Source organism: Triturus cristatus, chromosome 7, assembly GCF_964204655.1.
Source record: "Triturus cristatus chromosome 7, aTriCri1.1, whole genome shotgun sequence".
NCBI lineage: Eukaryota > Metazoa > Chordata > Amphibia > Caudata > Salamandridae > Triturus > Triturus cristatus.
The window spans coordinates 1,557,512,307-1,557,539,379 of NC_140590.1; the positions used below are offsets into that span (position 1 = coordinate 1,557,512,307).

Here is a 27,073-nt window from a genome sequence, read left to right on the forward strand (position 1 = left end):
GAGTGTAATGCTACTGTCCAGATGGTAATTAACTCCTTTTATACAGCGTATCTGGGCCAGAGCACTTACACCATGAACATATTTCTGATCAAGGGTGCAAAGTTTAAGAGTTTAGGCTACAGGGGTAAGGAATGGACCCATCAACGTTGACTAAAGTATGGATTTTGGAGGAAGGTCTCCTGTTACCTCATGCACTGTGGGTTTTCTCACTCACACTCACATGTCCTCTAGTTTCCCTCTACTTTGTTCTCCATAGTCTTTCTCTTTTAATCTTCCCTTCCAGAAAACATGTTGGGCAGCATTCCAAGTGATGACATTATTATTTTACAAGTGTTTTACAGCTCGTTGCATTTGCACATGGCGACGAGAGAGGATGAGCAGCAGGATAATCAGGACCACCCATGGGAATCGACTGAGCAAGCAGAACATCGACTAAGTACTCAAGTGCAATGCACAGGAGGCCTCTGGGTCCTGTCGTGATTACATGCATGTGTCAACATACTTAAAATCAGGGCATGGCGCACTGATGTTAATCAGAAAATTCTGATGCATGGTATAAGGCATTTGAAGCTAAGAGCAGAGTTTATTCTTAGACAGAGGGTAATATTAGAGAGGCGGGAAGGACTATGGAGAAATTGGTTTATTTTTCCAAAATGGAAGTGGGTATACCACCTTAATATGGACTATGGAATATCATGCTACCAAAATTTCATAGACAAAAATATCAACAAACTAAGATTAAATAGATATGTGTTGATTTATTCGACTACACATATACGTGCCTTTACAATACAGTCACAATCCTGACACACCACTTTACTGATGAGACCTTCCTGGTACGGACCACTCGACGCGGAGAACTGGTTTTCTCAATAAAGTGCTTTAATAGTGCCATCAACGACAAGTCTGAACCAGGCAAATGCCTGCCCTCTATGTATCGAAATACTCTGTTGCTTTTTCTTGTTCCTCTCACAAACGGGCACGGAGCACAATATCGGTGCAATATCAGTGAGGGGGCCTTGATCATATATATATATATATATATATATATATATATATATATATATATTCATGGTAAGTAGATGTGGAGTTAAGAATAATACATCTTTTCTTACTTACGTGCCCTTGCCTCCTTAATACTTTGATGCTTGAGATTTGGGTCACAATAGTTTGGTAGTAAGATGTTTCTGAAGTCAATATTTCGACATGGCCAGACTTTGCAAATTGCACAGGAGACAAACAGGATTAAATACGCGGCGAGACATTTCCCCATTCTACAAGACACAGGGGTGATTTTATGAATTTACTAACAAATGTAAAATACCCCTAAAGGTAACATTTAATTGAACTGAATTGAATCTGGCTGGACTCGTCTTGAAAATATAGTTCTAGATATATTGTGTTTGTTAGCAACTGAAATCTAAATTTTGCAATTGTTTATTTAAATTAATTGGTTTTGTGTTTCACCATGAAAACTGACATCAGAATCCGGAAGTAGACCTTCTCATATGACCACAACCCATACCTTTTAAGGCTCCATTAAACATTTTCTGGAAGTGTTTTAAATTGCGTCTGAAAGAATATTTATTCTTCTTTGCAACTAAAATATTATTTCAAGATAACAGCAAAATGGTCTAACCTGAGATCCGGCGACTCCTAACCTGCCTCAAGCCTCCAGTCGACGCCTGCAGCCTCAATCCAGAGGATCCACTCTACCGCGATCAGAGCGGGTAAGACTTTCCGACGTCCCAAGCCACCCCTGCACCCGACGCCCTACGGCCTTGTGTGTCCAAACCAACTGTGCCTAACCAACCCAAGGAATCCCAACTTACCCCTCGAAGTAGTGGCCGCACCCAGAAGATCCTCGTCCCCTAGCCTGCAGTGTTTCTTCTAACCGGAGGTGCAACATTGAAAACAACACGGCACTCGACCTCAAAACAGCGCCCTGCACCTGACCGCCCTAGTGCCGCTGAGGGTGCACCTTTGGTGCTAATTTGGTTCTCTATTTGCCCGGACCTAAACCCTAGGAGCTTTGCTCCCACAACCCAGGGGCCTGCTTGCCAGCAGCCACCTACCGGAGACCCCCTATCCGCCATAGGATAACATTGGGCCTCAACACTCTGCACCCGGCCGCCCTAGTGCCGCTGAGGGTGCACAACAGTGCATCACTGACCCTGGGGGTCCCTGAGTCTAACCCAAGAACCTTAACTCCCACTGTCGATTACTTACCAACAAACCGATAACCTGTTTTTCCTTCATAGAATAACATGGACACTTTTTCTCCAAAAAGTTTCTAAGTGTGGAGTTTTGAAATCTAAAAATATTCTTTAAAAATTGGAGGAATAACCAAAACCTGTTTACTTACCTGTTTGCAGGAAATGTCCCAGTGCTGAAACTAGGTATCCAGACCTCAGTTAGAAAAGTAACGTAAAAAGTACTTACCTGTAATTTACTGAAAAAGCCTATTCATTTCAATGTACTATATTTGCTAAGTTATGCAACCTACTGCATCCCCTGTAAATCGAACAAAGTACAATTTCTATTGCATTTTCAAACTGTTCTATATTCAGCAACTTATTATTGCAAAGTATTTTATGCTTACCTGTGCCAGGCTTCTAAAATAAAACAACTGTATTTTTTTATACAAAAACAATTGGCCTAGAGTTCAGTTCTTGAGTGTGTAAATTCATTTGCTGACTGAGTGTGTACATCAAATGCTTAACACTGTCCTCTGATACTGCCTTACTGCTCGACCACTCCACCATAAATAGAGAGTAACTTTAACATCTGCCTACCTCTGGGGTCACCTGGACTCAATACACACTGTACCTCACTTTGGTGTAGTATATATAGAGCCAGTTTCCTACAGAGGGTAAGTGCAAGAATGGGGAGCCTGATAGGGACCCCTCTCAGCACCCGCTTTTTAGAACTGCTGATGCTGAGCACCGGCAAGACCCGGCCCACTTAAAGTCCTGCCTGCAAGCATGTGGAACTCTGAACACTGCATTAGGCACACACGTAGGGGCCAACTCACAAGAGTGTTTTCATGTATGAATTAGACTTAAGCCACGAAATGGTTTTAATTGAGGCTTCCAGTTTTGTGTTTTAATGATTTTTTCAGAAAAATAGACACACAAAATCATCTATTTATCCAACTATAAGTATTTTTAAACAAAGACGGAAAATAGGTTTTCCTTGGAGTGGTCTTTGATGCTGTCAAATGACTGGTAGACCAATAACTGTGCAGACTGACAGGCAGGGTAGTTAAAAAGGGGGTAAATGTTATCATTGAAGCTTTAAACTGTTCTTTATGCTTGTGTACTACAATAATAATGTATGAGTGTATTGCATACGAATGACATATTATATATGGCTTCTTATAGGACTAAAAAGCATAAGGAATCCAGCTGCAAATGTTAAATGTGGAAATATCAGGTAAATCTTTTTACAAAACACAAAATAAATACAGATATAAGCAGATAGGAAGAGCAAACAATAAATACGGATAGTTACAGATAAAATGTTTCAAAAATTAATACCATAAAACCAGAACCTCCAGTTATAGTGCGTGCCTGCATACAGTAAGCGTGATTCGCAACGCATGAAACACGTATAATGGGCACATTCAAATGAGATTTACTTGCTTGGTGCACATAAACCCAAGTACATGGGACATGCATTTTTTAAATACATTCCTAGTGGAGTGTTACATAAATGCACCTCAAATCAGGTGAACACCCACAAAGATCTCTAACTGTGGGTGTTCACAAGCACTTTTTAGTGCATGTGACACACAGCTGCAGATTGCAAGGAGTACAGCCCGGGTGTCAATATGCACAAAATGTTCACAGGGCACATGTAAAGAATGGAGACATTTAATAGGAAAATATTAAAATGAAAAAACAAGTACATGGGAAGGGGTGGGGAGGGGAGATCGGAGATCTTCACAACTCTAGTCACCTTTTCCATGTGTATTTTATGAAACGTCTGGTGTCATACAAGTGGTGATGGAAAAAACACTCACTTTTCAGAACCATGTACATGGGAATCAGTGTCAATATCTAACATAGTTGTAAACAACGACCAAACTTAGACACAAACTAAGGGGGTCATTATGATGGCGGGCGGATCGCCACCGCCGCCCAGCCGGCAGTGGCGGTCCGCCCGTCATCACAATATGATTTACCCCCCGCTATATTACCATGGCAGGGGGTACCATGGCGGGGGGTACCGCGGCGGACGGAAAGTCCGTCCGCCACTTTTCCACCGATCGGCAATCGTTACCATTTTACCATTACAGGCCGGGCGCATGATATGGTGGCGGTGCCTTCAATATCATGATGCCGGGTTGTCAAGGCCATTCCATGGCGGCGATCCCGCCTTGGAAAGGCTGGTGGGAATTGCTTTGGGGGCCCGTTGCGGGTCCCCGGGAGGGTGGGGAGGCTGCACTTGGGGGGTACCTATGGTATGCACAAGCTGGCAGGCACCACGCAGTCTCTGTCACGTTGTGCATGGCAATGCACAGCAAGCCTCTGGCTCTGACTTACAGCAGCACCCGCCGCAATGTTAACGATGCGGAATGCGACCGCCAGGGTGGCGGTTGCATCCTAATTAACGGTGCGGGACCGCCGCACCGCTGGCGGCCAGTCCCAGCACCACTAGGGTGGCGGGCGGACTGAAGTCCACCCACCATCCTAATAAGCCCCCATGTGTGTTGTGGTTTACACTAAGGGCGTAAAAATATTTAATTTCCTGATTTTCGCATTTTGCAAAGGTTGTGAAGTTTCCAGATATACCATCCCAGAGCAACGTTTTTTGCTGCATGGCATCACAATTTTTAAAGCACAGTGAGATCATTTTTAATTCCAATGGCCCCTTTTCAAGCTGGAAAACGTGTGTAGAATATTTATTTACAAATGTGCATTTTGCAAAGCTTTCCTGTAGACAACTGAATATGTTTGCAGATTTTTTTGCTGCAATTTTACCTTTTGCAAACATTTTTATGCACTATGTTATTGTGCAGAAAGGAACACCAACAGTTTTCTGTGATATATGCCTTGTAAAGAACTATTTTTTAGATAAGTATGCGTGTGATATAAACATCAAGGTTTTCATATGTAAATGGTAAGTTTTTAAACTTAGCATCTATTCCAAAGTTTCACAGACCTTTGGGAAATTTGCACCAAAAACATTTCATTTGAACGGCCTCATTTATATATATTTCTTCTTTCCTGGAAACTGTATGTACCAAAGTCTAACTCTTAAAGAGGAAGGGAAACGACCCAGACTCATGTTTTGTTCCATCTTCGCCTCCAATTTATCCCTACCTTTTCTGCACTACCAAGAGTTAGATGTCATCAAGGAGTGGTGTTAGGTGCTGTACAAACTTCTACTTCCCTTCAACTACTCCCATTATTCTTCATCTCCTTGGATCACCTTTTTGCTCAATCCCTTCGTGTCCAGTCCTGGACCCCATATAACTCAATTAGGATTTTTAAAGTGCAGCTAATCACCCGATAGGGTAACCAGGTGCTTGCAAGTCCCGGAGGCTTATTCGAGCAGCCATGTCTTAAGTGCAATTTGGAATTCTGGAAGTGAAGTGGTGGTCTGGAGGTGCATGGGGAGGCTGTTCCAGGTCTTTGCTGTGATGAGGGAGAAGGAGTATCCTCCACTTCTGCTTTGGTATATGTGGGGGTAGAGGCAAGTGAAAGGGAGACAGAGTGTGCTCTTCTCGATGATTGGTGTAAGTTCAGGCGATGGTTAATGTATGCGGGTCCTTGGTTGTGTAGAGCCTTGCGTGTGTGGGTCAGCAGCTTGAATTGGCATCTCTTCTGTATGGGGAGCCAATGAAGTTGCTGGAGGTGGGGAGTGATGTGGTTTCATCGGGGAAGGCCAAGGATGAGTCTGACTATGGCGTTCAGTATGGTTTGAAGTCTCTGTAGGAGATGTGGGGTGATTCCTACATAAAGGACGTTGGATGACCTGCTTCATGATACGTCACGGTACGGGGGTCGCCACTTGAAGATCATGCACAGAGTGAGAAAGCAGGCGGAGGAGATGACGTTGATCTTTATGTTCATGGTGAGTTTATTGTCAATGATGATTCCAAGGTTTCTGGGGTGGTCGGAGGAGTGGGTGAGGGTCAGAGGTCCGATGGCCACCAGGAGTCATTCCATGTGTTGCTGCTGTTGCCAAAGATCAGTACTTCCATTCTTGTCTATGTTCAGCTGCAGGCAGTTGTTCTTCTTCCAGTCGGTGATGTTTGTCATGCATCTGGAAGGTGGTTCTGGTGATGCTGTCGTCGGTGAATGAGGATGAGATGGGTGTTGTCTAATAGGAAATTATGTTGAGACCGTGGGATCTGACAATGTTGGCCAGTGGGGTTATATATGTGTTGAGGGGTTGAGAAATGACCTCTGGGGGACACCGCAGGTGATCTCCTTGTGTTCCGAGGTGGGAGGTGGATCCTCTTGTTTCTTCCGGTGAGGAAGGAGATGATGCATTTGAGTGTGTCCCCGTGCATGCCGATATGGTGGAGTCTTTCGATCAGCGTGTGGTGGGATACGGTGTTGAAGGCTGCTGAGAGGTCGAGGAGGTTCAAAGCTGCTATTTCTTCTCCATCGAGGAGGGTTCGGATGTCATCAGTGGCTGTGATCTGGGCAGTTTCGGTGCTGTGATTGCCGTGGAAGCCGGATGGGAATGGTCGAGTAGCTGTTTCTGTTCTAGGTTTATTGTTGATGATCTTTTCCAGTACCTTCACAGGGAATGGGAGCAGACAGATTGGCCAGTAGTTTTTGAGTCCGCTGGGGTCGGCGGAGGGTTTTTTGAGTAGTGGTTGGACTCTTGATGATTGTCATGTCGTACCATAGCGCCTTGATGAAGCCTAAAGTTAGAAACCAATTACTTGACTTTGAAAACTGAACTACCGAAACTTGAATTTAACGGAGGCCAATACAGAGTAGCGGTTTTGATCGGAGAATGTTCGACATGGTTATCTGCCCCTCGCCACCTGTCTTTCTGTGTATCCATTCACTCACCTGTCAAGGGCCCTGAAATAACCGAAAAGAGACAAGTAGCAATTTACAAAACCTATTAACAAGTAAATAAATAATGAATTAAATGAGTGGAGCCTTTGTCCTCTTGCCCCTGCACAGCACTGAGACAACAAGATGACACTGCATGAAGTGAAACCAATGGCAGACTGTTCCCTGTCTTGTTGTGTGGTTTGTATTTTTCTGTGGTTCTGTACATTTTCGATTAACTTGTAAAAATCGGCTACAGATCCCAATATATTGATCAATAACAGTCCTATCCCTCAATTGCCTATGGCAGTAAAAGTTTTGGAGGAGCACATTAATGGCCAAATTACTACCTTCCTGAGGAAGAAAGCAGCCCACTCAACCCGGCTTTAGATCTATGCATAGCACAGAGATAGTTTAGGGTCAGTTGGGTGCTGAATGAAGGTGGCAGTGCAAGACTTATTCTATTGACCCTCTCTGCCGCTTTTAATACCATCTCTCATGATATTCTTGCCATCAGATTACATCACAGTGGAACTTTGAGCTCAGACCTGGATTGGATTCAGACATATTTTATGGATAGAAGCCTAGTGGTCAAAATATCATCTTTGCAGTCTAATTTTAAACCAATAAATCAGAGAAATCACAGTGGTCTTCACTGAGCCCACCCTCTTCAACATTAATGTTGCACCTTTGGCTCGGCTCAATAGAATCTCTGGAATCACTTTTATGACGCGTGCTAATGATACACATCTAAACCGTAAACCCTAAGGCTGGATGACAAACACAAAGACACAAAATTCAAGTTTAAAACCTGTTGCATTGAAGTAGTCTCAAGGTTGAGCAAAACATAACTTGACCTCAATACAGAAAAGACCAATATTTTGATCTTTGGTGACCCCGAGCTGGATTGGACTACAACCAGGTGGCCTTTGGGGGAGGGCGTTCCACCTACACCAGCTGCCTCTGTAGATTTCGGTTTATAACGGATAATTCATTGAGATTCCCAAATTAACAGGTGCATTTATTCTTGCTTCTATTGCCTTAAACTATTTTTAAAATGCCAATGTGCTGCTAGAAGGCTGTTTCTCAGGTCATAATCCTTTGGCATGTAGATTATTGTAGTGGGCTGTACCAAAGCTTTCCTAGAGGTGATCTCTACAAACTTCAGGTGTCGCAGAGCCTGGCAGATCATTCTCTGCTTGGATTAAACAGGTTTACACAAATGTCTACAGTTTTAACTCCAGTTTTTAACTGATCCACAATGCCTCCCTATTATTAAACATTACTTTCAAGATGCATCTGTCATTTTGTGTTTTTTAGAACATGGGACTGCAGATGTTCAGCATAATTGTATTCCCCATCTCCCAACTCTATCTCATTGATCTGGAGTGACGTCTCAGACTAAGGTTCCATGATTTAAAATATCTAGGTTAGGAGAATGAGCCTCCTTTGATGTCACTCCCATACAATGGAATCTCTAGCTCTCTCAGTTAGGAGTCCTTCATAATCACATGCCATTTAGGAAAGCATTAAAAGTTTTCTTTGTAACGAATAATTGACAGATTTTTATATACCTGGTTAATCATCATTTTTATATACCTAACACAAGGACAATATTGGGGTAATTGCTGTGCTCTATAAAAATGTATGATGCAGCATTACATAATGGGAGAAAGAAAAATTGTATAGTAAGTGGTACCTGTAGCAGGAGCACAAAACAGAAGAGCCAATCCAATTATCATGATCAGGGCAACCAGAACCCCCACCGGAATAAGCACTTTCACCAACTGACTGGACTCTTTGACGTTGTCTCCTAAAAATGGAAATTATATGTTAGACTAACCTCACCATAGGATCTGTGCAGCATCCCATGCTATGGCCTCGCTTGTTTAGGGACGTTTTACAAACCGTAAATAGTCATTCACCACTTCCTAGTGCAGACAGTCTACCATCAGCCTTCGTCATGCTGAATTTGCCATCCGTGTCTCAAGGATCCAAGTCTGCTGAGAATATCTCTTGCTACAGAGAATCCACAATTTTCTAAAAGCCTTCTGCAGATGTCAACTCACACACTGGCCAACACAGTGTAGAATCCAGTCAGTCACACATCAGGAATGACAGTACACATTTTTTTAATCTATTGCTATGGTCTCAATATTGGATTACATACATGAAAGTGCTTACAACTAGTGGTAGCAAAGGTAAATCAATGGGTATTGTTGAAACACATCAATGAGATGAGGTGTGCTGGGTTACTCCAGATAAACTCAGGCATCCATGCAGGTGCTCAGTGTGGGGAACAATACAATTATGGTATAAACGATATATAACACCAGATAAGTCACCTGACCAGATTGCAGTGCAGTGCTGTGCTGTATTTCCACAGCTATTCGCTTGGGGGAGCCACACAATCACATTAGGGATCATGAGGTAGGGTGTGAATTGCAACTCTGTGCGACTAATTGCAAGATGCTGAGATAGAGACCTACAAGGGCTATCTCTTTCTTCATTGAATTTTGCTATGTGGTTGCATTGTGACACACAATCTTTGAAGAGTCAGGTGGTACAATATTTTAAAAAAAAAGCACAATCTGAAAGGCTGACAAGCAATCCTTTGGACTTGGTTGTATGACTTTACAACGCATGCTTATATCACACATCCTGTACCACGCAATGCCTTACCAGGCATGCCTTTATCATGCATATGCCTTTATCATGCATGACTTTACCACACAAGGGAAGTAAACCTTTACCTATATATCCCACTTTTAAAAAAAAATGTAATTTAAAAGTTTTTCTTTATTAGGGGAACCTCCCAACCCCCCTTTTTAATTACTTTAATCACTTATATATTTTCTTGTTTGTTGCAAGGAATGGGTGAATGCCTTTTTTATTGTACCTTTTCCATTACAACTTGCAAGAATAGCAATGTTGATCAACTAGCAAGTATGTTTGTGAAATGCAAAGTCTTTTTGTACAAGGAAGTTTCGGTTTTTTGCATGAAAATAATATGTAACTTTATGCACGTTGGAACACCTAATGTATGGAAGAGATTCAAGAGTTGTATAACACTGCTTTCACACCCTACACTTGTTCACTTTGACCCTTAAAGACTGCGTATGCAATTTGTTAGCAATCGATATTGTAAGATTACAATATAAGCCAGTGAGTAGGAGGAAGAGCTGACCCAGGAGTGTGTGTTTTTCAGTTGTGTTCTTGGTCTGGCAACTGAGGATGGAGAGCTATTGCAGTAATGCCTGATGACCTGTGTCCCTGCTTTCTTTAGGCGTTCTGGTTGATGTGTATTTTACCTCTTACTCTGTCCATGTAATCACAAGAGGTCTCCTATCATTCTGGCACCTCTACCCTGTGAGGTTTATCTTTTCTTTTCTGAAACTCTTTAAGAGGAAGAGAGTGCAATGTTGTGTCTTCATATTGTCCTTCTGCCCTCAAGAGGTGTTTGGAATCCTAAGAAGGACTGCAAAGACCTGACTTCAAAAAGGGTTAAAACTGCTGTTGGTGTAGTGTAATGAGTTAGCAACAACTATTTAATGGTGGTAAGAGAGTATTGCATTAGGTAGCCAGAAGTAGGATGTGTGGATTAAACAACTGATGCAGTTACTAGATTCTTGGAAGGTTCCACGAAAGTGTTGTTACAGATAAGAGAGTTAAGTTAGTGTCCAGATGAATGCAAATTCCTTTTAGAAGATCTTTTATTGATCATAAGGAGGCCACAGTGTGTGACTCGAAGAGTAATGGTGTGTTGGAGTGTGCAAAAGGGATAGCAGAGAAGAGCATTCAGCTACCATTGAGAAAGGAAACTAACTCAAACGGAGAATGGTGGCGGGTGAGATGGCCGCGGCCTCCAGGTTGTCTGCAAATGGAGGTAGATACAGATTTCATGTGTGGTCATGAAATGTAGGAAGACACGTGGAAGTTTGATTCTGAGTAGTTTGGATCAATTTAGAGATGAACAATGTGATGAGGACAAGCAAAGTGGATGAAAAGAGGTGTTAGCTTCGTAATGATGTAAAGGAGTGCACCATTGGTGTACCCAAGTCGGTGAAGGTTCCGTTTCCATGGCAAACCCCTGGTGGCCGATCTAAGCATTTTGTAACCAAGACAGTTAAAAATGCTAGATCTACTTGTTAAGTGCTCAAGGGTGGTCGGAGGTGGAGTAGTGACTGTGTTAGGAAATTATAGTGGTGTGTTTGTGTTGTTGTCACATTATGTCAGGTCATATTCCACTAAGGGTTGGGTGTTTGCAATATCCTTTTAGAGTCAGTTGAGGCCCTGCTCCCCTTCTGGCAGGCTCCTCCTCTTTTGCCTACTTCTTGAGTTAAGTCAAAATACTCGCCATCTACTGGAGAACTCGATCTCCCTTCCGAACACCGATTCATTCAAAGAAATGTTATGGTAAAACGGTTTGTGTCCAAAATTGTTAACCATCTGGGGCGACAGACATTTTTAGAGCTAGAGATCATGATTTTAAAGGTTCTATCATCTAACTATATAATACAGAAGTATTCCTTTAAGAGGAGATACTTTTGGCTGGACAATAATCTAATTAAATGTGTTAACATTGTACTAATATTGTTTTAACTCTGGATCTGTTACCCATTGTGATTGTTCAACTACAGCTACAAGGTAGCACTGTCAAGGAAGCTACTGAATACTGATTGATCACTGGGAACGTTGAGCTCTTAGTCATGTAGTGTCACTTTTTAAATCCTCAAAACAACCAACAGCATCTGAAGATAAAGCCTGATATGACCATGAAAGTGGCACCTAAATATGGTCCACTGAGCATGACAAACACAGGCGATTGGCTGGTAAGACGGTATGGCAGATGGTACATGCCACACAGGAGACGACACATGAGCGCGCCCAAGAGGATAAGGCTAATGTAGTGCAACAAATGAACACCGAAGCTTCAGTGATAAACCAGCCTTCCAAAAGGTGAAACAGAACACAACAGCAATACACATACAGTATGTCGCACAGAGTAGGAACCTCGAGATTTGCTGCACAATTTAGAGCATGCCCTACTAGTAAGAACTTACCACAGGTAACATCAGAGACCGCCGACCCAGGCACCATCTCCATCTGATTCTGCTTCTTACACCTGCAAGAAGAGAAGGCAGTTTAAGGGTTGGAACAGAGGGTGAACGTCTGTATACAAACTTTATTCATCATTCATTTCTAGTGGGACAACCAGCAACACTTTTACCCTCTCCTTCATGAACTGTAAAGGAGGGACATGTGTAGAAGGAGCTGAAGACCTGCTCCACCATGGTCAAAAGTGACATTCTTTCAGTCATCCTATGCATGAGGTCTGTTGGGACAGGGCGAATCCAAAATGTGGGCATGAGATGGGGAATATGGGTTTCCTATGGCCCATCGGAATGTCAGCATACCTGGTCCAGGGGCGACAAGGTTCAGTGAGGGATGTCTCATTGGAGAAGAACTCTGGTGGACACGGCTCACATCTTGTGTCATCCACTTTATTAGCTGTGGAGAAAGGAAGCAAAAGAATCACAACTGAGCTGGATGGACAAACAAGGTGGGGGAGGGAGCAAGAAAAATATAAGAGGTTACAAGGCCTAGAGGGAGAGTCTCTGTGAAATGGATGGTATTTAAACATAGTTTTTATTGACATACATGAATAGTAGGTACATATTCAGTACTATGTGGTTGAAACACTTCCAATGGATTTCTAGACATAAACGGTCATTGCTGCACAACATATGTGGTACCAGCAGTATAAGAACTCCATTTTCTTTCTATGTTGATGTGTGCTGACATTTAAGTCATTTTGTGCTCCTCAGTTGATGTAAATGTGTTTTCCTTCTTTTATGGTTGCTAAATGTCCCAGTTTTTAGTTTCAAAATCTGGTCACCCTATGTGCACTGGCACTTGCACTGGCGGGGGCATTGTCGGAACCTTCTTCACCTCTCGATTACCTTTTAGAGATTTATGTTAAAATGAACAGAGACCTAAAGTCGAATCCATTCCCATCAAACCATCGAAACAAAAACCATTATTAAAAAAATTTACAATTTGAATGAATGTTGGTATTCTTTTGTTACAGTATTTGACTTTGTATGTGTGTTTGTGCGTTTTCATTGTTTGGCTTTGAGTATATGTGAGAGTTTCATTGTTTGATGTTTCACGTGCATTCAGATATTTGATTTTTTTTTTGTTCAGTGATCTTGCTGTAGTCTTCAAGCGGGTGTCAATAGCTCAGCAGTCGGATGCCAAATCAGCAGTTTCTTTTTTCCGCAGTAGGTTACCTCTTAGATGTCTTCTTTGAATGGTGTTCTACCACAATATTGAGTGCAGGGTATCATCCTCCAAATATAATGACAAAGATATCGACTACCACTATATCGTGAAGGTAAGCATGTATATATTTAAGTACAGATTTGCTACTCTCGTCTACTCATTTATCTACCTTGATGATATACGTATCTTAGAGGCATCTGGATCTGAAATCAAGAATAGTAAATCTATACTTACTTATTTATACATACCTTATACACATATAGACAACATACTGCACTCAATATTTTTGCAGGTAAATATTTTGGCACTTGATAGTGTAACATACATCTCACTTGCTGACAAGAAAGGTTGAAAGAGGGAAAGAAAACGAGAGAGAGCAAAAGATGCGTTAACATAAAGAAAGGACACATAAAAAACACTCAAAAGGGGCCAACAGTGAGAGAAATAGTAAACAAGACACTTGAAAAAGTAGAAAGGGTAAAGGAGAGATAGAGTGTAAAACAGACCCACAGAAAAAAATATGAAAAGAGAGCTCTAGAAAGTAAAGGATAAAAAAGACTAACTGTAAAGGCTAAAATAGACCAAAAGAAAAGGTAAACGAGGGGCATACAAAAAAAGAGTAAAAGAATAGGGGGAATGCGAGACCCATAAAAAAGAGGAGTGCCATACAGTAAGAAAGAGCGGTTAAAATGGAATTCAACATTAAAGGAAAGGTAAATCAGACCAGCAGAAAGGACAAAAAAAAGACGACTAGAGAATAAGATCAAAAAAAGGCTAACTAAAAGGAGCATAAACACCCACAAAAAACACAAAAGCACAATTATGAGTGAGTTCGAAAGGGGAGCAATGTTTAACACACGAGTTGAATGCCATCAGCCCAGCACGAGGTATTTAAAGCTTGAAGAAAAACTTCATATTCCAAATATTCCCAAGAAAAATGATGTGTTTACATGCAAGCAAACTTGGCACATTCTGCACCAAATTCTGCATCCACCCGAACACATCGAGCATTGTTCCCTGGTAAAATTCTGCAGGTTTAACCTTCTGAAACTTTTGGAGAGTCCTGTTCTTGCTCCTCTGCTTATAATTCCGAATTTAGCCCCATCCTTGAACCCGGATCAACAAGATGGAAATATGAGGAGGTAAATGACACCAACATAACATTTCAGATGTGTGTAAGAGAGAAATGGTAAAAAAGAGAACGAAGGGAAATGTAACTGAAAGAGATGCACAAAGGACGAAAGTAAAGCTGTACTCAACAAAAAGGAACATGGAAAGAAAGAATCACAAGAAGGGAAGGAATAAATGGACCCAGAGCAGAAATAAGTGTGGGGTAAAATGTGCAAAGATAACGAGTTAAATCCACAGGAAGCAGGGCTGTAGATGGAGCAGCGGGTGCAGTGATACCAGGGCACACAGAGGTTTCAGGGGCCAACGGAACACCAATTATAGTGGTCTTTTACAATCCAACTAGGGTAGTTTGTACCCTATTCCATCTCTCTACAGGGCTCATAGAACCCTGCTACGCCACAAACAGAAGAAACAAGAAATACCTACAAAATGAATGAAAGATACAGAAATGAGGAAAAGAGATACCGAGAAAGGGAGAATACCAGAGGACCAATGATGGTAAAAGAGACAGAGAAGTGGTGGAGGAAAGAGGACAGTACGAGGTAAAAAAGCCACCCAGAAAGGATAATGAACAAAGGGTAAAGGAGACAACCAGAAGGAGAACGGATAAATGAGACGCCAGGAAAAATGAATGGCAAATTAGAGAAAATGTGGCAAATGAGATTAAATAACTATGGATGCATTCGTTAACAAAAGAAATCTGCAGAATGGACTCAAGATGGCGCCATTATTCCACAAGAAAAAGTGCCAATGCATTTTCGGTTCAAAGCTGTACGATTTAAGTAGGCCGCATCCACCCTCGAGTCACATTTTCATCCTCACCTTTTCTTGTGACCCCAAAGCCAGGTTCGCACGCGCTGTCGTGCACACACGTCTCGCACTGTTCGCTAGAACAATGTCGCCCCTCTGTGCACGTGCACTCGGCATCCTCCTCCGCTGTCCCTGGTCGTGTCTGCTCGAAGCCAGCATCTAAGGGCAGAAAAGCAAGTATTCAGCCGATGGCGCGGGACCTATGGGATTCCAGAGGTGTTGCGGCACCCCTAGATAACATTGAAGGACTTCAGAGGGCGAATATATTCTATAAAAATGATTAAAACAGCGCTGGCAAGATTATATAAAGGGCAACTAGAATTATATGACAGGAGAATCAGATTAACTGGCAGCATTGACTAAATTATTTGGCCAAAATATGTGGCATAATATGGCACTTCTTGTGACGGGATTACTGCATTATGTTGTATTTTTACACGTGATAACACTGGCTGGGTCAAATGTGCAGCTCATTAGTTACAGTTTAACACTCAAATACAGCAATAGAAAATTGAAAAGTGACCAATCACCTTTTTCCTTCCCTGTGCTGTAACGTGTTGCTCCGTTCTTAGCAACTTTTGATCCGTTTGAGCTTCAAACACATTTTGGGTTGGTAAAAATCTGCAAATTATGCAGCAGATGATGGACAATGTGGCAAGTGCATAGTTATGCGGAAATCGCCACAGTTACAGAATCGCATAATCTAAATGGCCCAGAGAATATTACAGAAGTTAAAAATAAAGACAGTCAACATCCACTGGCTGTTCACTTCAATCAGACATGTTGAAAAGGGCAGATTTATAAACAGAGGATTTTACGTTTAGATCACATATCACCTAAAAGAAAAGGCAACAGCAGGATTTTTTTTACACAAACAACAAGGCTCAGACGTGTGAGCTGGAAGCTTACAATGAATCGTTTGAAGGATTAAATAAAGACAGGTTTTGGATATACAAGAATGGTGCCTCCAAATTTGTGACTTTTAAAATATCGAAATATGCGGAGTATCTTGGTCGAGCAGAGAATCCAAAGCGATCTACCAGGATCATTCACAGCTGCTACGCGCTCCACTGCATGGCAATTTCTGCAGAGCGGATGATTTGTGTGTGTTTAGGGTCCCCTGTGTCAGATTGTTATGAATTCTTTAGATTTTTTTTTGTCTAGGGTCTACGTCTGAGGGTTTATGCCAATCTCTGCGGATAAATGGCAATATCTGGAAGTATAGAGACATTTCTGCTTAAGGTGATTGCTGATGAAGTGTATTAAACTTTGTGGTTGTGGGCTGATCTCTGTAGGGGTTGGACCTTCAGTTGTTTAAGGGAATCTCTTTAGGCAAAATACACTCTTTTGGTTTTTGAGAACACACATTACCTGCCATTAATGCGGATTTTTAGCGCCCGGTGTTTATTCCACACTGTAAAATCAGCACGAACTGCACCACGCACAGTGCAAGAGGGCACTGGATCTTTCTGCAGTTCGAGTAGATGTTCCACTTGAGCGGCAGCTTCCTCAAAGCAAAAGGAAGTTTTCTCGACACGGGTGGTCACTCCGCCCGCATTGAGAAATCTCACCGAGAGGTGATCTGGAGTAAGATTTTCCACGCTCGTACTCGCCAACTTAACGGGGACGAATGAGGGTGGAATTTTACGCTTAGGCCTAACATTCACTAGGGGTTTAGGGGGATCCATACACAATTAAAACTGTTGCTAGGAATTTAGGATGATCCCTAAAGGTTCAGGGCGAACCCTGGTTTAAGGCAATTTGAAGTTGCAAGGTAATCTTTGATGACGATTACTTATTTGTTGGCATGACTTGATCTCAGTGGTTTTATAGTGATCACAGAGGGTTAGCTGAAGGGTGGTCTATGTAGGTGCTCTCCAAAGGGTGGTCTCAGTTATGCTCGGCAGCCCCATTAGAAGTTCTACAGAGGAGGAGCATCATTCCCCTGGTCCCACGCTTTCTGAGGGCCCGCACTTGTGCTGCCACATACTCACGGATAGATTTTATAGCAAAGCTCTAAATGACGAGGCAGGTAACACCACTAGATGGCACAGGTGACGGATCGGTCAAGTTTTCTTTTTCCCTACAGGGTACATTTTAACATTTTAAAACAGTCCTCATCTTATTAAGGGCCCAGTGTCAATTTCATGGCCAAGGCCCCGCAAAAACGTCTGACATGTCGGATAGACAGTGATCTCTGTTGATGATCTCCGTGAGTGGGGTGTAAGCTGCTGTAAGGTAGTTATGTAAGTGTAGAGGTGGTCTCTTTAGTTGCAGGGGTCTCTTTTTATGTAGGATGTCTCTGTACCAGTAAGGTGGTCTCAGTAGAGGTATGGTTGTTTCTTTAACTGGTGGGTGGTTTCTGGAGATCGCTGGAGGTGTTGGGTGATCTCTTTACAGTAGTCTTTGTAGGTGTTTGTTGGTCTTTGTAGACAGACAATAACATAAGCTAAGATAAGGCTTCTTACTATGATCGCATTGGCTCGTGGGCTTGCAGTGCCTCTGCCTATTCCACTTGTCTTGAAACTCGCCGCGTGCACAGTCCTCACATTGTATTGTCGATTCACCTGTACAGTCAGATACAAACTTCTGTCCTGAAAGAGATTGAGCAGCAATGTTAGAAAAGGAGACTATAGTAAGGACACAACACATTTATCACGCTCTTCCAGATCATTCGCTCCACCAACCCACAACCACACAGGGCATAAAAGATGGGCGGGAAGCTGCCTTTACAACACGGACTGAACCACGCACGCCATTTCCCCGCAAGCGTAACCACGCTTGCCTGAACCACGCATCTACCTTAACCACGCATATGCGTGGTTAAGGCAGATAGGGGTCTAGGGTTCAAGATGGGCGTCGAGAAGAAGAGGAAGCGTCAGAACGGAAAGCTCCAGATGTGGACAGGTAAGTGGGCTGGGGCCAGTTTTGGGAGGTAGATTTTATGGGTGGGGGGGGTCACTTTTTGGGCTCAGGGCAGGAAGAGGGGTTTGGGGTACTTTTAAGGGCTGAGGCTGGGTTGGGAAAAAGTTGTTAGGAGTGGGGGTGGTTTTAGGGCTCAAGGTGGGGGGGGTCGGAGTCTTTTTTTTAAATTGGGGAAGGGTTTTAGGCCTCAGGACAGTGGAAGGGATAGTTTTATGGACAGCGCAAGGTACGTTTTAGGGGTCAGGTCGGGGGGCAAGGGTCGGGGTAGTTTATGGTAGGGGGCATGGTTTTAGGCCTCAGGGCGACAAAGGGGTTGTTTTAAGGGCAGGGCAGGTTTAGGCCTCAGGGTGCGGGTGGTTGCGGTAGGGGGATAAGATTTTAGGGCTTAGGGCGGAGAGGGGGGTCAGGGTAGTGGTAATCTTTACCACACATATCCCTTTACCAACCATGCCTTTACCATGAATTTGCATGGTAAAGCAGTGCAAGGTAAAGGCATGCGTGGTGAAGGCATGCGTGGTGAAGGCATGCGTGGTGAAGGCATGCGTGGTAAAGGCATGCGTGGTAAAGGCATGCGTGGTAAAGGCATGCGTGGTAAAGGCATGCGTGGTAAAGATGCATTCATGATTAGGGCCGCATAGTAGAGGCACGCACGGTTTAGCCATGCGTGCCTCCGTCATACAACCAAGATGGGGTTTAAAGCAGTTAGCAGGAAAGGTGTAAGGGCCTTGGGAAACTGCCGGGAATGTAGCAGTAATGCGGGTAGTGATAGGTGTGCTGAGTGTGAGAGGAGTGTAGGGGGTTATGGAGGAGGGATAACAAAACATGGCCATCATTTACTAAAACATGAGGCGGGCTGTCTCATTCCCTTTGCGTGCTTTAGCATCAGTGGCACTATATCTTCACTACAGGTAGGAATACTGATTCTGTGGGCCTGGGAGCCTGGCAGATCATACAAATGATAACGTGTGCTTTTTCAACCTGGCACTTCACATGGCATTCCGGTCACTAAGCACTGCAATTAACAGGTGCTGCCCCTACCGTAATTATTGGTGCTCAATTTGTCAACCTTGAAAAAATAGAAAGGCGAGTTGGCCTTGACGGGATTCCAACACATGACCTACAGGTCACATCAGATGTCAATGATGAGCGTGTAACTCGCTGAGCCATCTTGTCACCAGGAAATGTGGCTCTACAGGAGTTCTTGAGTGACTATGATAGCACACTCAAGTGCAGATGCATGTATAAAGAAGAAACCCTGGTTCCTCCAAGGCTCTTGGAGAAAACACACAAAAAGTGATGAGAGGAACGCCTGCAGTAAACATAATCACTAGCAATCGCTCTGGGTACCATCAATCAATCAATCAATTAATTATGATTTGCAGAGTGCAGCTGCCTCATCCCGTGAGGGTCTTGAGGCGCTGTCGGATAGTGCTGCCTGTTCTCCTATTTGGTTGAACCTCTCCTATGGGTTGAACATCCAATACCATTCCAACCCATCGTTCTTTTGCTCACTATGCAACCTCAGTTTGGGCCCAGCCATTAGATCCTGGGTTGCTTTAGGTCCATTCTGGAGGGGGCTTTGCCGCGAGGAGCTGGGTAGGTACAGATTTGCATAAGAGGGGTCTTTGTCTATAGAGGCATGGTGGGGAAAGACGATGGACTGGAATGTGGGCAGGGCGTTGCCAGTGGCTGAGTTTAATTCAAGCATTCCATCCATCACCCTTTGTGCCAGTGATGACATGAGGCCTTCTCTTGGTGCGGTGTAGGTGTGATTTAAAGGAACCTGTAGATGAGATGCAGGAATGATATAATAAGGGATCAAGGGGCTGTCTGGTTGATGTAAGGCAGATTGAAAGAAGCTAAAACAGCAACTTAGTTATGATTGACACAGAAGGTGCAGTGACACCGGGCCTAGGAGAAAAAGCATACATTATTGCATTCCAACATTGGGGAGTGGCTTAGCAGGCCTATTCTTCAAGTTTGCATTAGTACCCAGGGCAATCTTGCTACGCGCCGATATAACGAAACGATGAAAGATGATTCTGGGTGGAGCAATGGGGTTAATTTGTGGGCGACTACTGTGGGTGGTGGAGCGTTCAGATAATTTAAGGCTGGCTCCGGGGGATGATGTAGGACTTGCCACTAGCAAGTTACAGGGGCTGGGAAGCGGATGTAAGAATCGCCTTAGTGGAGCTCTGGGAATGATAAAAGTCTGGCTCTGGCGAGTGATATAAGCAACAGTAAGCTGGAGAGGGCTTGTGGGATGGATTTAAGGCTAGCTCTAGGGGGACAGTGTCTGGTGGCTGTCAGGAGGCTGTGAGGGTAATGTGAGGATGGCTGTATTGGAGCCGTGGGCCTGGTCGCTTTTTTAAGGAACTATGGGAATGATGTAAGGGTGGGGCAAGAGGAGAAGAAGTAATGCTGGCCTACAGGGAGCTGGAAAGGAGCTTGAGGGAGGTGTAAGCCTGGCTCTGCAGGGATGATTTAAATATGACACATCAAGCAGAGGCTTTGGGGCGGATGCGAGGTAGTCTCTCAGGGAGATCAGATGAAGTTGGCTCTGAAGGATGATATAAGGCGGCCTTTCGGATGAGAAGGCACTGTTGGGGTGGTTGGTTGTGGGGGGTGGGGGGAAGCTGTGGCCATGAGGTAGGACAGCCTCTTGTGGGACACCATGTTGGCATACACGGAGTTGTGACAGAGCTGTGGGGTAATATAAGGCTGGCTTCGAGGAAGCTGTGCATGAGCTGTGCGGATGATGTACAACTGGTTCTAGGGGAGCTGTAAAGCTTGTGAAGGAGGATTAGCAGTCAGCTCATGGTTCCTCCTTGGAAGTCCAATGAGGGCAGTCTTTACAAGCGCACGCACAGACTGTGACGTCAGAGTAGAGATGCTGCTGTATACCTGGAGGGCACATCTCGCAGCATGACTCACTCTTCTGGTATTGCTTCGGACAGGCCCAAGACAGAACCACACCCACCTGGAAGTGAAAGTAAAAACACAGTCAATGTTCAGTGGCAAACATGACCTCCCTCAACCAACCGGATACAACGTAAACATGGTTTCTTCCCCTGGCTCCCCCTATACTGGTGCACAGTCCACTCAACCAGATGCAGACGGTTTCTACTCAGGCAACTCGCTGCCCTCTGTCTCTTGCATTCGCCTGAACTCTCACCTACAAAAAGCCTCTTGATTCCAGTACCGTCTGGAGAATGGTTTCTAAAGCTTTCTGCTGCTGTTAAATCGGAGGAATTATCACTGTTTTTTTTAGGTCTCGCCTGACCCAGCGCATGCGCTGGTCTGGCGAGACTTATTGAGAGGGCTAACTAAAAAGTGCTACCAGGCCAGCCTAGAGCTACAGTGCATGTGCGCGGGAGCGTGCGCCGCGCTTTACCGCTCTTTACCGCGATTACTTTCACTTTCGTGGCCGCACGGCCGCTTTGATGTTTGATCGCGATCACTTTCACTTTTGGCGGCTGCACGGCCGTTTGGCATAGCCAATAGGTCTCGCTTTTGGGACCTTACAAGTATTTAGTTATGCAACTGTTGCATGGCTAAACACTTATAAGGTCCCAAGGGCGAGACCTATTGGCTATGCCAATGCTTGTTTCGGCTTGCCATGTAACGCAAACCCACTATTCTTTTCAAATGAGACGGTTTGCAACTGGGCAACTGGAATCTGCACCAATGTGCTCCCCTCTGGGAACAGCCTGAACTAGACACACCTGCAAACACCTGCTGGAAACAATCTACAAAATACATTTATTACGGGGGAAAAAACCTGACAGCAGCTACATCAACAAATACCTACAAGTGCCCTTTGGTAACAAACTAAACTAATGCACTCCTGAAAAATGCCTGGTGACGATTTCCAAAAAGGTGCCCTTGTGAATTCTAAACCATTCCCCACAAGAGTACTAACCCACCTACCCACACAACCCCACCAACCCACCCCATCATACACCTGTAAACACTGTCTGATAACATCCGCCACCAATACACATGTACTCCCTTGTAACACATTCCACCCATGGCAGCTGGTTGCACCGTTCTGATGACCCTAGTCAAAACTTTCTAGGGTAACACGTATGATTGTTTCCCTCTGTGACACAATGAGCCATTGTAACCAGAAAACACTCTTCGCTGTTGCTCACTGCCAGTGTGATGTGTTGCTTGTGTTATCATCAATGGCCAACATTTGTATACAACTGTGAATGACCGTAGCACACAGCTATACCCTTAAACCAATGAATACACAGTTCTAGGCGTAAACAGGCCCATTGCCCACCCAAATAACATGCACCCTGACCACCTTACAGTAATGTATACAATTTAAAGCGATACATGGACACAAAAGGAGTACATGCCAATAGCGAGCAATCACCACCAATGCAAAAATGCATGCTTTCCAAGATAAAACACCATACTGAATCTTTCGCCTTTTCACAATCATCAGACTCAAAAATAACCCTGTCTCTGACACCAGAAGGCAGTGCGTGCTCGTAAGAGCCTTTTCCAGCTCATGCACCAATTCACGGTCGTCAGCACGTCACGACAAAGTTTGGTTGTGTTGCTTTTATACACAGCAAAATACACTATTGTCATCAGCATATTGGTGCCGACTTTACGATAGTGGCTAATTGATAGCTTGGCCTAAAATAGATAATGGTGCTGCCATGGGGAGTTGGGTCGTGTTGGTATTGTTCTCTGGTCATGGATTGTAGAATTTGTATACCCCAGGATATAGGGTTACTGTTGTTCAAAACTGACATGTGTCACTTTGCTGTAGCGTGAAACGCGTCCTTGTGTCTATTTTGGAGGCCTAAAAAGGAATTAAAAAAAGCACAAAAAACGTAAGTGCAGATAACAGCAGCCACGTGCACTCTGGTTGTTCGCGCTGTGCCTCCGTGCTCGAGCTACATTTTTGCAGTGAAAGGCACGTAAATGCGTGACGTAGTGCAATAGTGGAACTTCCGCATAACAAGCCTTTACGGGAAATTAAGCACAATCACGTGCAGCTTTCACTTCTTCTAGGTCGCGCTCTACACAAAAGCACTTCTGCAAGCGTCCCGGGGAGTCCTTGCACAAAGTACACATAGGGAGATGGCCGCAATTAAAACTCTGTACAAATGCATACCTACGGACATAGACATGTTAACGCACGGGAAAGGCCCCCACCTTTCAGGGCCACACCCGGTAAAGTGGACTGGACAATCAGACGTCTGGAAGTAATAATGGAGGCCATGAAGAAAAAAAACCTCTTCTGACAGCAGGACATAACTGCTTGAATGAAATGTAGTGCACCTGACCAGCCTTAACCCCCCACATTCATTTAGGCAGGTGGTGTCATTTACAATTAAAAAGTGCAGTCTCGTGGCTTTCTATTCACCTCCCCACACCCCTTTTACTCTACCCCTCTCTTAACATCTCTCGTTATCTCTACATCTCTAGCACCTAACCCCTCTCCCTCTCTCAGTTCTCTCGACCTCACCCATGTCTACCTCATTTATCTCCCAATACAGCTCTACCACTACCTTTCTTTCCTGACCCTACCTCTCTCTACCATTCCGTGCTTGCCTCTTGTAGTATGCTCTCTTCACCTTCGGAGCATATAAAGAAGTCACAGGAACTGTATATTCATTAAAAGTAGAGTTTATTCTCAGAGGAAAGAACCCACGACATATCCCAACAAGATCCAGTCTTCATCTGCCTTCCCACAGAGATTCTAGATCCCCAGTAACATTCTACCTACAGCTTACCTAGATACATTCCATAAAGATACACAACACATTAGCAAATACAATATAATCTACTTACTACACACCCTCCCCTTTATACATAACAGAAATTTAAATAATTCACAAACATTACAGAAGATACATAAAAGAAATAAAACACAACAAAAATAAAATAACTCAAGTCATGACATAATCACGAAAGCGATAAGGTGCAGAACGTAATCTTGAACCACCAATATTTCTACCACTACCCTCACCTTCTCCCCTTTCAGGAATTACACGAGGAGAAACTGGACATGGAACAATCTCCCTAGAATCACCCTGACACAAATCAGAACGAGAATGAAGGGAGGAACCTGAACGAGTACCAATATTGTCACAAACACCAAACCAATCCTGATTCGAAATATCTGTGATAACAGGAGTATTCTTACTTTCCAAAATGATAGCTGCTTGTTTATCAGTGATTTTTATAAGTGCATTCTTATTCCACCAACCTCTATCTTGCAGCATAGCAGACCCCCGAGAAACAGCAACCACTTGAACAGGAGATGAAAACTTTGAGTGACCCTTAGAAACTTTAATGGGTTTCCGAATCAAAACCCAATCACCAACAAACAAAGGTTTCTCAACAACATGAAACCTTTTGTCATAGTTTCGTTTGTAACTACATTGTTTTTTCATCACACAATCTCTAATTTTACTCAAATCAAGAGGAACTTGAGATTGTTTTTCAAGCAACCATGAAGGATTAAGTTTGGAAGTTGGTATTCTGCCCCTTAATAATGTGAAAGGTGAAACACCAGTGGTAGTGTGTGGAGTAGTATTATAATTCCAAATTCTCTGAAACAAGAAAGAAGGAATATTTAAGCCATTGCTGACTGCAGTTTGTACTGCATCTTTCAACACTCTGTTGGCACGCTCAACCAACCCATTTGTAGAGGGACTATATAAAGGAGCAAGAGTGTGTTTGACATCTAACTTTTTTAGAAACAATTCAAAATCATGGCTAACAAAATGAGATCCATTGTCAGTTACAATATCATCAGGTGTACCTTCAGTGTAAAACAAATGTTGCAAAAATAAAATAGCAGTGTCAGAATCTGCATTTTTGACAATAGAAAAATAAATCCACTTAGAAAAGTAATCAACGGCTACAATAAGATATTTCTTTTCTGAATTGAAAACCGAAAACGGACCAGAATAATCCAAGCCAATTTTCTTCCATGCTGCAGAGGGCCATTCAACAGGACATAACGGAGAATTAGATGACTTCCAATGTTTGTCAGAGCACAAACACTGAGCACACTGATTCACATGAGTTTTCACTTGATTGTCAATGCCAGGCCACCAATACGACATTTTAATTTTATTAACTGTAGCCGTAGAACCAGGATGCCCCTCATGAGCAAGCAAAATAATTTTATCCCTGATACCTCTAGGAGGAACAAATTTATCTTGTCGCATTAAAATATCATTACAACAAGATAACTCTGAGGCAACTTGTGCAAAATTCTTCTCTTCTAATGATAAACTCCGATCCAGTGGCCAACCCTTAACAAGAAACTTTTTGACATTTTGCAAACAATCATCTTGTTGGAAACATTGCACCCAGTCATCATGCGTGATTTTGTGAGTTTGTATGACATCCTCTACCGAGAACACACACTCAAACTCATCATCCGCATGAAAAGTTTCTTGAGTATGAGGAAGCGGAATACGCGAAAGGCAATCCGCACGAACATTTTGGCCACCAGGAAGATATTTAATGTCAAAGTTAAACTCTTGGAGTCTAGCTAACAACCTAACTAGACGAGAAGATGCTTTATTGGAAGAACTATCCGCAAGCATATACATCAAAGGTTTATGATCAGTGTAGAGCTGAAATCGAGTCCCCCAAATATATGTGCGAAATTTCTCTACAGACCAAGAACACGCTAAAGCTTCTCGCTCTATGGTACTATAATTGATCTCAGCACTAGTTAGAGTACGAGAAGCAAAGGCTATTGTACACTCTTGACCATTGATTATCTGGCTCAACACAGCACCTAAACCCTTCGCACTGGCATCAACCGTAATTATGCTTTGAACACCATAAGTAAATGGCTTAATTGCAGGAGCACAGACTATTAATTGTTTAACCGATTTAAATGCCTCCTCAACCTCCACAGACCACTCGAACCTAGCATGTTTTTTTAACAAGTTGCGAAGAGGTTGTACCACCAGAGCATACCCCTGAACAAAGCGAGCATAGTACTCACTTAACCCAAGGAATGCCCTTAGTGAGTCCTTATCTAGTGGGGCTGGTGCATTTTTTATAGCATCCAGTAAAGAATTCTTAGGTTTAATACCTTCCTTAGATAAATTGTGACCTAAATAGTCAACATCTTGTGTCAAGAATTTACATTTGTCGATATTCACTGTCATACCATTATCTTGCAATTTACATAAAACTTCTTCAAGACGAGTGTAATGCTGTTCCAACGTTTCAGAATGTACCAAGATATCATCCTGAAAGGCTTGAATGCCATCACAATTATCAAACATTTTATCCATTAACCTCTGGAATATACTGGCAGCAGACGCTAAACCAAAAGGAAGTCTCTTGTACATAAAAACACCAAATGGTGTAACAAACGTAGTCAAAGGTTGAGACTTAACAGAAAGTGGAATTTGATGATACGCCGAGCGTAAGTCGATGGTGGAAAAGAATTTGCTGCGACCTAATTTGGCAAGCATATCATGAATCTTGGGTAACGGGTGGGCATCTACAACAATATTGCGGTTCAGCATCCTCAAATCCGCACATAGACGAATATCGCCAGAGGGTTTACGAGCTACCACAGCAGCAGAAACCCACTCTGATGATTCTACGGGACAAATGATATTTTGTGCACACAATTGATCTAAGTGTTTTTTTAGATCATCCCTTACAGAGAGTGGAACGGGACGAACTTTCTGAACAACAGGGAAAACTTTCTCTTTAAGTTTGATGGTATGTTCAAAATTCTTAACCAACCCAATTTCATTGCTGAACACCAATTTATATTTGTTAAACAATTTGTCCAGAACAGGGTCATGTGAATTATCGCCATTGACTAATAGAACTGGAAAGTCACCCAGAACCACAGGCTCCGGATGACCCGGTTTCAAGAAAATACC

The 27,073-nt window shown here is 43.2% G+C and overlaps 1 protein-coding gene across 2 annotated transcripts in view; it reads right to left on the reverse strand.

The window, feature by feature from the left end:
* Positions 1 to 27,073, reverse strand: part of CD40 (CD40 molecule) — a 121,942-nt gene that overhangs the window by 32,082 nt on the left and 62,787 nt on the right. For both annotated transcript variants that reach the window (XM_085619355.1, XM_085619356.1), the window contains exons 2-7: positions 21,078 to 21,153; positions 17,717 to 17,842; positions 15,261 to 15,407; positions 12,440 to 12,533; positions 12,086 to 12,147; positions 8,722 to 8,835 (exon numbers count right to left, since the gene is read on the reverse strand). In XM_085619355.1, coding sequence (XP_085475481.1) covers positions 8,722 to 8,835; positions 12,086 to 12,147; positions 12,440 to 12,533; positions 15,261 to 15,407; positions 17,717 to 17,842; positions 21,078 to 21,153 — 619 coding nt within the window. The remainder of the gene's footprint in view (positions 1 to 8,721; positions 8,836 to 12,085; positions 12,148 to 12,439; positions 12,534 to 15,260; positions 15,408 to 17,716; positions 17,843 to 21,077; positions 21,154 to 27,073) is intronic.